Raw genomic sequence first — 12,341 nt, 5'->3', positions numbered from 1 at the left:
AGAGACAGAGAGAGACAGAGAGACAGAGACAGAGAGACAGAGACAGAGAGGCAGAGAGAGAGACAAAGAGAGACAGACAGACAGAGACAGACAGACAGGGAGACAGAGAGAGACAGACAGACAGAGATAGACAGAGAGAGACAGAGACAGAGACAAACAGACAGACAGACAGACAGACAGAGGCATTTGACCTTGCAATTTTTCAGATGTGACAAAAAGGTTGTCTTTTCATTCCAGAAGCTATTTAATTGGTTATCAAAGTTATCAAGTAAGGACATTGACTGGCAGGCGGCAATCTGGTGTAGACAATTTAGATCCATCTTCAAAATGTACTGCTGCAACTCACTAAAGCACCTCTTAAACCTAATCTTTCTTGGGAGGACAAAGGTAGCAGGGGAAATGTATCACCACCAGTTCCAGGTTTCACTACAAGTCACCATGTATTGCTGTTCCTTCATTGTCACTGGGTCCAAATCTTGGAGATGTCTACACAGCATTATCAGAAGGATTGGAGTGGTTCATGGTGACTCATCATCACCTTCTCAAGGGCATTTATGGATGCTCGGTAAACATTGGACTTGCCAACGTTGCCTACAAGTCATAAATAAAAAAAATCTCCTCAGACACACCAAGGCCCTGGAACTAGTTTTAAGATCATTGGACACAGACGTCAGCATGGACGAGCTGGGCCGAATGGCCTGTTTCTGTGCTGTCCAGTTCTATGACTCTAAGAAATGTGGAAAACATTGCTCCAGAGGAACTTAGATAGCCAAGTGTTTGGACTTGATAGGTTGTATGATAGTGACAAACTTATCTGCGTATCTAATTCCATACCAGCACAAACTCCCACTGTCGTGGACCTTCTTTAGTTTACAGTCGGTAGTTCCAAATACCTTTGTACAAAGCAAGATCACACAAAACATGTTCCCTGTCCATCTTCAGCCTTACTCTCTAAACCTTTGCCTCTTCCACTTATCACCTCTCAGCTTCTCACATCACTCCCTTTCATCGCCCATCCACCTACCTTCCCCTTCTCACCTGCACTCACCTACCACCTGCCTGCGTGTGCTCCTCCCCCTCCCCCTACCTTTTTATTCTGGCTTCTGCCCTCTTCCTCTCCAGTCCCGATGGTCTCGAGCTGAAACGTCGACTGTTTAATTCCCTCCATAGATGTTGCCTGACCTGCTGAGTTCCTCCAGCATTTTGTGTGTGTTGATCCAGATTCCAGTATCTGCAGAATCTCTTGTGTCTCTAAACCTTCTTGTTCATTTTCAATTGGCTGGGGAAAATCTCTCAGTCCAGGTGCAATTCCCATTAAAACGAAGTTCTTAAAGGAGTGATTCACTTATTTAGCAGTAAGGGAATCCTCAGATGGTGGCTGTTGTATTGAGCTGTCAGCCTCCATCCTCCCATCCAGATGTGGAAATTACAGCAGCATTCGGGCCAATGGTTTCAGGGCTGGGGCTTGTGCTGCGCTTGAACTTCATCCCTAACTTCATCAAACCCCATCATCATATCCTCCATTTCTTCCTGAAGAAGGGTCCTGACCCGAAACGTTGACCGCCTGCTTTTCTCCACGGATGCTGCCTGGCCTGCTGAGTTCCTCCAGTATCATGGTGTTTTTCATCAGGGATTAGAGGGATATGGGCCAAATGCGGGCAAATGGGACCAGCTCAGCAAGGTGGAGCAACAAACAACCTGCTGGAGGAACTCAGCAGGTCGAGCAGCATCTGTGGGGGGGGAAAGAATTGCCGACATTTCAGGTCGAAACCCTGCATTAGGATGGGTCAGTGCCTTGTGTCTCTCTCGTCTAGCTCAGGAAGATACCTTGGTTGGCATGAATGAGTTGGGCCGAAGGGCCTGATTCCATGCTGTATTACTCTTTATTCCTCATGTACTTCCCAAACCCCCCTTAGGTCGATGGGCCAATGCAGTTACCAGTAGATCACTAAAGGTCTCTGGATCCTGCCTGGTTGGGTAGTGGAGGAATATCCCAAAATATTTGTCTAAACCACCCTCTTCCCCTAAGATTGTGCCCTGGGAGGCTGGGATGTGGTGCGTTGGTGCATGAGAGTTGCATCAGTCTTGGGTTTGATGGTGCTTTCCGTGAGCACTGTGGTGTGATGGAAGTGTACAGTGTAAGAGCAGCTCGTGGCTTCAAAGCAACAACAGACCCTTTGCAGAGCAGAATTTTGGATGCATCCCTGCCTTTCCTTGACAAAGTGTAAAGTTAGTGGGCTACTCAGTATCCAACTGGATGACCAGTCAAACAATAAGCCTTTCCTAAAAAATTTTAGTTGTTTAAAGAAAATTAGGGTAGTATTTTTAATTTAATTTTGCTCTTATGGCTTGTCCCCCAGTTGTTTGCATCGTCTTCAGGCCAAGCCAAGGGGTGGACAACTCCCAGTGCTACAGATATAAACAAGGAGCAATTGTTGGTGTATCTCCACCACCATATCAAAAGAACCTCAACCCCTTTAGCTGTCCAGTAGCCTCAACATCCTTCCACCCACATCTGATGTGGTAAATGCGGGCTCACTCTTAAGTTTTAAGAATAAATTGGATCGATACATGGACGGGAGAGGTCTGGAGGGTTATGGACTGGGTGCAGGTAAATGGGACTAGCAGAATAAAGTTTCAGCACAGACTAGAAGGGCAGAATGGCCTGTTTTCTGTGCTGTTGTGTTCTATGGTTCTACATCCCCCGTGAATGATAAAGCCCAGGGAACAATGAAAAGTTATCAGGACAATCAGCAACATGCTTCCTTTTACACTAAACTGGAAAGAGTACAAAGGAAATTTACAAGAATGTTGCCAGGACTCGAGGGCCTGAGTTATAGGGAGAGGTTGGGCAGGCTGGGAATTTTTTCCTTGAAACGTAGGAGACTGAGGGGTGACCTTATAGAGATGTATAAAATCATGAGGGGCATCGACAGGGTAAATGCATACAGACTTTTTCCCATGGTTGGGGAATCAAGAACCAGAGGGCAGAGTTTTAAGGTGAGAGGGGAGAGATTTAAAAGGAACCTGAGGGGCAACTTCTTCACGCAGAGGGTGGTGTGTATATGGAACGAGCTGCCAGAGGAAGTGGTTGAGGCAGGTACGTTAACAACATTTAAAAGACATTTGGACAGGTACACGGATAGGAAAGGGATATGGACCAAGCATGGGCAAATGGGACTAATGTAGGTAGGCATCTTGGTTGGCATGGACCAGTCGGGCTGAAGGGCCTGTTTCCTGCTATGACTCCACCAGGAACTTTTGCAAATCACTAATACTTCCTTATTTCTCCTGCAGGATGAGCTTAAGAAGCTGTATGCTCAACTGGAGATCCATAAAACAAAGAAAATGACTGCCAACAACCCACACCTTCCAAAGAAGAGAAGCTCCAGGAGGGGACTTGGCCGGTCCATCATTAAACGCATCACTGAAATTCCTGACTCAATGAGTAGGCAGTGCAGTAGGACTGAGAGGGGTGGATCTATTGGAACAGGGAGTTACTCTGGCTCTTACAAGAAGAAGTTTAATGAGCCTTCCAGCTCCAGCATGAAAGTCAAAGAAGATTCCTTCAAGCATCGAGTTTTTTCAATAAGGAAGTCACACAGTACCTATGACCACATGAGGGGCCATCGGGATGGTCACACTGGAAGAACAGATTCCTCCAGTAGGGATCCTTCCCTGCTGGATTCTCTGATGAGGAAGAAACTGGCAAAAAAAGCCTCGGAAAGATCTGACACTGAATCGTTGGATGCAGCTCCGTTGGTGTGCAAGTCGGCTAGTGCACACAACCTAACAGTGGATAAGCCCTCGTTACCCTCCAAGCCTGGCACCCTGCAGAAATCTCTCAGTGTTGTTACCTGCGCAAAAGAAAAGGCGCTGATGCTCACCAGGAGGAGTGAAGAGAACTCAAAACAGGTGGGAGAGAGAGGTCAAAAGAAGCCGTCGACCAAGCATGCATCAACCAGCCTCCAGCTCCCCACTGTTGTGACACAGCCGGAAGAAGCAGTTAAAACATCCAACTCAGAGAGGCAGCAGCCACCCGCTGAAGGAACAGCAAGGCTCCACTTACAGGATGGTCGCAACAGGAGTCCGGTTTACTCCCCAGACTCTCAGAACCTGCAGCCTCCGTCTTCCGAGGCAAAGTTCCACAAGCACGTCACCTATGAAACAATCAAGACCGGTGGTGTTGATAGATCGCACTCATCGGGAAAGCTAGACCACAGAAAGAGATCCATGGATTTGGAGAGGAAGCATCATAGCTTTCGTCACACTGGTCCAGGCAGTGCTCAGGGTGGGGATGTGAAGGAGACGACAACAATTCGGAGTGAACCCGAGGTGACAACAGGTAAGCGTTCTGGAGCCAACATGTCCTCAAGAGTTGGTAAATCAGTTGAATCTTTAAAACCAGAATCCATTCATCCGGCAGAGCATGAAGAGGTGCCCTCCAAGACTAATAAAATTCCTTCTGAAAAGATGGGTCAAGTCAAAACAGGAGAGAACAAGCGAGAAAAATACATTTCACTCATAAAACAAGCGTCAACCAACAGTGCAATTATCTGTCCATGGGATGTAACGGAAGAAGATTCATTGACACCGACCATAGGTGTGGACCAGAAGAAGGGGCGGTCTCTGTCTGTTTGTACTGTGGCTCCAGATTCACTTATGCATGGCTCCTTCAAAACAAAGGCCACGAATCTCTCATTAAAGCAGCCTAAAGGATTTGGACTGTCTTTGAAACATCTCGTGACACCAGGAAAGCTGAAAGGCAGCAGAAGAGAGAAGTCCACAAAAGCGGGTGAGAAAGGAAAGGGCAGCCCTGACAAGCAGAAGGGAAGTATAACAGAGGCAGTGGGTTCAATGGGTAAATCTACGTCTACAGAGTTCTGTCCGCGAGAAGGAGAGAACAAGAGCAAAGAAGAAAAGTTACAGCCAACAGATGTATCTAAAGATATGTCTTCAGACATCTCTCCGTTGGAAGCAGGGCACAGTGGAAGCAAGCGGGAAAAATATATGACCCTCTTAAAACGAGGATCTACGAGCTCTGCGATCATTTGTCCGTGGGATGTTGTTCTGAAAGAGACAGCAGCCGTGAGTTTGACTGAAGAGCAGAAGAAGGGGCGGTCTTTATCTGTTGGTGCTGGTGTCTCAGGATCACTTCTACAAGGCACGTCGAATGCAAAAGGTGCAAATAGTCCTTTGCAGCAGAATAAACGATTAGCGTTGTCACTGAAACATCTCATGTCACCGGGAAAGGCACGGAACAAAGGGAATAAAGATGGCAAATCACAGGCCATAGATAAATCTAAAATTGCCGATATCTGTCCATGGGACACAGGAGATACCCAGACCAAGGAAACATCAGTACAAAGTGATAAAGCTGAAGGCACACAGAGCTGTCCCCGGGATGCAGGTGATATGGAGAAACACGAGGAAAAAAGATTGTCTATAGATAAATCCATAATCTCAGGTGTTGGTCTTTCAACAAACTCTGCGATCATTTGTCCGTGGGACTTACTTTTGAAAGAGACATCAGCCGTGGGTGTGAGTGGAGAGCAGAAGAAGGGGCGGTCTTCATCTGTTTGTGCTGGAATCCCGGGATCATTTCTCCCAGGCACGTTGAATGCAAAAGGTGCAAATAGTCCTTTGCAACAGAATAAACGATTAGCATTGTCACTGAAACATCTCATGTCACCGGGAAAGGCACGGAACAAAGATGGCAAATCACAGCCCATAGATAAAGTTGCTGAGATCTGTCCCTGGGATGCAGGAGATACTCAAAGCAAGGATACAGCACAGCCCATTGGTACATCCAAAGCTGCAGATATCTGTCCCTGGGACACAGGAGATACCAAGAACAAGGAAACTTCATTACCCATTGATAAATCCAAAGCCGCAGATATCTGTCCCTGGGACACAGGAGATACTAAGAACATGGAAACTTCATTACCCATTGATAAATCCAAAGCCGCAGATATCTGTCCCTGGGACACAGGAGATACCAAGAACAAGGAAGCTTCATTACCCATTGATAAATCCAAAGCCGCAGATATCTGTCCCTGGGACACAGGAGATACCAAGAACAAGGGAACTTCATTACCCGTTGATAAATCCAAAGCCGCAGATATCTGTCCCTGGGACACAGGAGATACCAAGAACAAGGAAGCTTCATTACCCATTGATAAATCCAAAGCCGCAGATATCTGTCCCTGGGACACAGGAGATACCAAGAACATGGAAACTTCATTACCCATTGATAAATCTAAACTTGCAAATGTCTGTCCCTGGGATGCAGGTGATACTGAGAGGAAAGAGGAAAAAATATCACCCACTGATGAATCCAGATTTGCAGATATCTGTCCATGGGATACGGTTACCCAAGAGACATCCATAACGAGTATCAATGAAAATCAGAAGAAGGGACGGTCTCAGTCGGTTTTTGCTGCTATCCCAGGATCATTTTTACAAAGCACCTTGAAAGCAAAAGGTGTAAATGATTTCTTGCCACAATCCAAATGGTCAGCACTGTCACTGAAACTTAGAACAGCAAAGGGAAATGCGAAAGACAGTGAGAACAAAGGAAAATCATTGCTCATGAATAAATCGAAAGCTGAGGATATCTGTCCTTGGGAAACAGAAGATACTCAGAGCAATGAGGAAAAATCACAGCCCATGGATAGATCCAATCTTTCCGATGTTTGTCCCTGGGAGACAGACACAGCAGCAACGGGGGAAAGTCAAACAGTTGCAAAGGCTAAAAGTGACGTAACCTCAACCTCCCCTTGTGACATGGAGGCAGTGACGGCAACTCATGTGGTTAATAAGGAAGGTGGGCACCCAATAGATAAGGAGAATGTTGGTGGCTCGGCTGACAGCTGTCCATGAAATTCGAGTTTGTTGAGATGCCAAAGTTAAATACTCACAGACTGTGAAATGGTTCGATTTTATGGAAAGTGTTCCCAAAGCATCAGGAAAATAAATCATTGATTGCAAGATTTCAAGTGTAAATATATAGTGTGCAACACAATAAACTCCTTCTTCCCAAAAGCATGGCTGATAATATTCTCGTGGGTAACTCAATATTCAATTTTGCCTGTTCCTAAATGTAATAAAAGCAAGTGGAAATTACACACTCCTAACAGTAATGGTCACAGAAGCCTTGAGTCATACGGCAATCTGAAACAGGCCCTTCAGCCCACATGTCCAGGGTGATGATGTGACTGTCTTATCACCAGGGACAGGAAGTATGTTAAAAAGTCCTAAATGAAATTAAATTTCCTTGATGCAACTTCAAAAATAAAACATCATTTCTACTTCAAACAGACAGTATATTTCCTCATTCCAACTCTGTCTGATGCTATGTTTATACCGTGCCAGGCAGCACCTACACAGGAGAGGGGGGGGCAGTATGGCCAAAGCCCCTCCCAATGTATGCGTTGGACATTAAGAGTGACATATTTGGATGATGCAGATAATTTGCCCCGCCAAAACCTGTCAGGTTTAAAGTCCTGAACCCACCCATGTGGACACACAAATTTAATCGGTGTTACTGGCAGAGATATTGATCCCTGTTCCAACCCGACAGTCATACCCTGGAATAATATTTTAATTATCACCTGACTTCCTGAACGTGCACCCACTCCCCACTGTGTGGAGTCACACGTGTCAAAACCTTGCAGCAAGGGCTCATCTGACACAAATTTAAGTGATCCTTCCATGATAAAGCACTGTGGAGTCAGATCCTTGGCAGATATCCCCAGTTTAGTGCATTGGTTTTTAAAAAAATTCATGGCTAAATAGTACTTTCACAATTTCAAGATGCCTCAAAGCACTTACAACTGATAAAACAATTTTTGAGTGGTCATCCACAGAATAAAATTGGAAATCTGCTCACTGGAAGTTCTGACATCCAGCAATGAAATAAAAAAGATATTCTGGTTTAATTATATTAAATTATGGATAAATATTTGCTTGGAACACAGAGGATAATTTCTCCTGCTCTTTTTCAAGATAGTCTCATGGTATGATAGAAACATGAATGATAGAAAAATAGGGGCTATGTGGGAGGGAGGGGTTAGATGGATCTTAGAGCAGGATAAAATGTCGGCACAACATTGTGGGCCGAAGGGCCTGTACTGTGCTGTAGTGTTCTATGTATTGTTCACATCCACAAGTGGGGAATACACCTTTAACAAGAGGAATAGCCCTCTGACAGTGGAGAACACTTGGTATTGCGTTATGTTGGAATATAGAGAGTTTGTCAGCTTTCAAACAGGTGTTGAACATACTACATTCCAACTAAGAACCACACAGCTTCCAGGCAGAAGCTAATAACAGCTAGCACTTCACCTATTGTCCAGCTAATCTATTTATTATTTTGTGAAAACTCAATTCAGACTGAACCAACTGCCCAATTCAATTTGCCACAAGAATGCCGACCTGATTTTACTTGCAAGCAGAAAGAGTTGATCTCTGTTTGGAAATGAGGTTGTGTTTGCCCCGGGTGTGTATAGCTGTCCCCTTTGTTGAAAGTATTGAATCAATTACAGCTCTAGGACAATTTAGAACAAGGGGACATAGCCTCAAGATTCGGGGGAATAAATTTAGGACAGAGATTGCTTTTCCCAGAGAATAGTGAATCTGTGGAATTCTCTGCCCAGGGAAGCAGTAGAGGCTACCTCATTAAATATGTGCAAAACACAGTTAGATTTTTGCATCGTCAGGGAATTAAGGGTTATGGAGGAAAAGGCAGGTAGGTGGATCTGAGTCCATGGCCAGATCAGCCATGATCTTATTGAATGGCGGAGCAGGCTCGACGGGCTACAGGCCAACTCCTGCTCCTATTTCTTATGTTCTTATGTCCTCAAGGCCAAGAGTGAATCTGCAAATTCTTAGAAATGCTGATGTCCTAGTAAGTTGTTCTTGATTATAATTTGTTTTCAGATCTGGAAAATAATTAGAACGATGTGACCCAACTTGCTACGTTGGCAATGAACTCACAACTTCTGGGTGGCTGGTCCATCATATCTGTCAGAATGAATCCTAAATTCATGCTCTAAAATCACAGTGAATTAAAACCAAGTGCTATAAAAGTTATAAAATGATCAATTTCAATTCTCCCAGCCCCCAGTTAAGACTAACTCTGTCGCTCTGCTGTTAGAAAGGGGCAAAGCAATTTAGAAAAAAACATTGCTTTGCTTAATTTAGATTCTCTCTAATCGCTTCAGCTTTCTTCCTGCCAGCAGCCAAGTCCTTTGGCATCACTGCCTTGCTGACACAGTTATCAGTGTCCCAGAACTCGGTGACACAGCACCAATGTTCATGTTCCTTTACAAAAGTGACATATTCAATGCCATTTACCAGTGTAGGAACGTATTTAGGAATGACAGACCATTGGCCCCATGAGGCTGTTGCATCATTTCCATATCATGGCTGATTTGATCTTATCTCTGTCACGAACATACAAGCCCTCCTCAGGTTACAGCAGGGTTCTGTTCCCGTGAAGTCTTTGCAACCTGGACAGTTTGCAAGTCAGAAATACAGCCGCAAACTTGAGTTCCCAGGTGACAGAAGATGCCTGCAGCCCTGGAGCAACCAGGAAGTCCATCCCACCGGTCTCCCAAACACTCGCTCGTATGTACAGGCTGTACTTGAGTCAGGCGTTCGTAAGCTGGAGAGGTCCTGTACTTAATGACTCAGTATCCACAACACTGGGGTTGAGAATGACAAAGATTCACAAAACTCTGAGCCCCGTGCAGTTTGAAGTTGACACCCCTTATTGTGAGATGACATCTCCTCCCTGGGGGAAACATCCTTACAGCATCTACCCCGTCCAGCTTCCTTAGAATCTCATTTATCTGAAGTCCAGAGAGTATAGCACCACACTGCTCAACCTTTCCTCAAAACAGAAATCGTCATCCCAGGAATCATTCTACTGAACCTTCCTTGCACTGCCTCTACAATTAGATTTGCCCTTATGTAAAGAGACCAAGTCAATACAAGTCAAGTCAAGCCGAGTTGGGCTTATTGTCATCTGCACAAGTACATGTGTGCACAGGTGCAATGAAAAACTTACACAGCAGCATCACAGACACATAGCATCAGATAAGTAGCATTCATAAGAGAAGCATAAATTATACACTACTTTTACAATTAGAACAAAAAAAAACAAAGCCCATTTTGGCGCGAAGTGATCACAGTGGTCATAGTTTTGCTAAGCTGTAGTGATTAGGGTTTTGCTGGTTGGTTCAAGAACTGACTGGTTGAAGGAAAGTAGCTGTTCCTGAACCTGGTGGTGTGGGACTTCAGGCTTCTGTACCTCCTGCCTGATGGGATCTGCGAGAAGATGACACGGCCTGGATGGTGAGGATCTTTGATGATGGATGTTGCCTTCTTGAGGCAGAGCAATGGGTAATTGTTTTACATGGAGCGTTTACGCAAGACTCTAATTGATCCCCCAATTTATATAAAATATTTCACTCAACAAAGACTATTGCATTATTTTTTGGCAACTCACTAATGTCGAACCTGACCAGCTGCACCACCTGTATGCGTTTGATTCGATGAGCTGCAATTAGCTCCATCACCAAGACCTGCACCTTGGTCACATCACCCGTCTCCATCTCTGTGCCAGTTCACCTGCCTCTGAAACCATGATTCCTGCTTTTGCTGCCTCCAGTATCCAATGCACACCCAGCCAATCTCTCAACTTCATGAAGGGTGGCTGAAGCTCTAAAACACTGTCCTGAGTCTTAACTGGAACCAGATTCCCATTCTCCTATTCTCCTATCACTCATGAGTGGCGATTGTTCCCACTTGAATGCTGTCTTGATTTTTAAATTCCTCTGCTTATTTTAAATTCCCCTTTGGCCTCTCACCCTCCCTACCTGTGTAACCTCCTGCAGCCTACAACCTGTGACATTAGAGTGTTGCTCTAATTCAGACCTCTCACACCCCGATTTTAATCGCATTCACAGCCCCTTCTCCAGATATGAAGGGCCTACGAACTGGATTGCCCTCCCTAAACTTTAACTTTCTTCCTTGATGCTCCTCAAAAGCCATCTATTGACCCACCTTACAGTCCCTCTCACTGATGCATCCTTGCATGGCTTGGTGGTGCTGCATTCCATTTGCTGATGCTCCTGTAAAGCAGTTAGGGATGTTCGACTTTGTTAAAAGACATTTTATAAATGCAAACTCTTCCTGAGACCATCAAATCAGCATGCGCAAGTTACATCCCTCTGACAGATTGCAAGCAGACGGTACTTTGAATAAATTCTCACAGCCAGGACATTTCTCACTTGAGAGCCAGCACCCCCATGAATCTGAAATGTGTTCCGACAACTTTCCAGACACAAGTCAAGAAAATGCTGATATTTTTTTAAAAGTAAGTCTTTGAATGTAGAGTGATTTTGACCTTGAACGCTGCCAGTGGAATAATTGGTTCCAGTAATCACTTGGGTGTTATCAACTAATCTCAAGAAACTGGCAAAGGAAATATTAGCTATCACCAGTTACTTGGCAAAATCATCACAATTTTACAAGGTGCATTTTCACTGATTTGAGTGCAGTAGGGGCTTGGGGACTGAATGGCACTGGTTATCACACGGTCTTCCAGTGACACAGACTTTGATGCAATGGTGAGGCAGTGCTGCCTTGTCAAAGGTGCTTTCAGATGGTCCCATCTGGCAGCCATGGCTCAGTTAGTATCACTCCTGTCTGACTCAGGAGGTTGTATGTTCAAGTCACATTCCAGAGACTTGACCACAAATATCTAGGCTGGCAGTCAACTGCAGTACTGAGGACAACATTGTTAAAATGCCATCATTCGGAAGTTCACTCAGGTAGATGAAAAAGATCTCATGTACCATCCTGTATTTACTCCTCAATTAATTCAACTAAAAACAGGTTGTATGAACATTTTCTCATCGCTGTTAATGGGGGCTTCTGTGCATAAACTGGCTGCAGCTTTTCATAGGAATATAGAAATGTTTAAAAGTACTTCATTAACCGGAAACTACTTAGAATACTGTGAAAGATTAGAAATTCAACTCTTTCCTTTGGGATGCCATGGCCACTATTCCCTCAACTAACACACCACCAAATACACATTGTGGTTACCCATCTCATTGCTCCTTGTGGGATCTTCTTGCATACAAATTCCAACCATCCTCAGGGCAAAGCAAAAGAAGTTGCACTTTATAAAGTGTCAGTTCTAAAGGTCCTGGGATGTGAAACTCATTACTTAAAAAAGGCTTTAGTTTTCCTTGCTGGAGCAAGGCTTTGAATTCCAAGCAGACTGATGGGTTCAAAATCACTGGTCTCTGTGGCCTGGAAATGATAAC

The 12,341-nt window shown here is 44.6% G+C and overlaps 1 protein-coding gene across 1 annotated transcript in view; it reads left to right on the top strand.

Moving 5' to 3' along the window:
* The window catches only part of gpr179 (G protein-coupled receptor 179), a 94,684-nt gene extending 87,462 nt beyond the window's left edge, over nucleotides 1-7,222 (top strand). Inside the window, exon 11 of the mRNA XM_052038653.1 lies at nucleotides 3,298-7,222. Coding sequence (XP_051894613.1) covers nucleotides 3,298-6,882 — 3,585 coding nt within the window. The 3' untranslated portion in view covers nucleotides 6,883-7,222. The remainder of the gene's footprint in view (nucleotides 1-3,297) is intronic.
* Nucleotides 7,223-12,341: the final 5,119 nt, after the last annotated feature.

This window comes from Pristis pectinata, chromosome 25 (genome assembly GCF_009764475.1).
Source record: "Pristis pectinata isolate sPriPec2 chromosome 25, sPriPec2.1.pri, whole genome shotgun sequence".
Taxonomy (NCBI): Eukaryota; Metazoa; Chordata; class Chondrichthyes; order Rhinopristiformes; family Pristidae; genus Pristis; species Pristis pectinata.
This window is presented reverse-complemented; position numbering and strand designations above follow the sequence as displayed.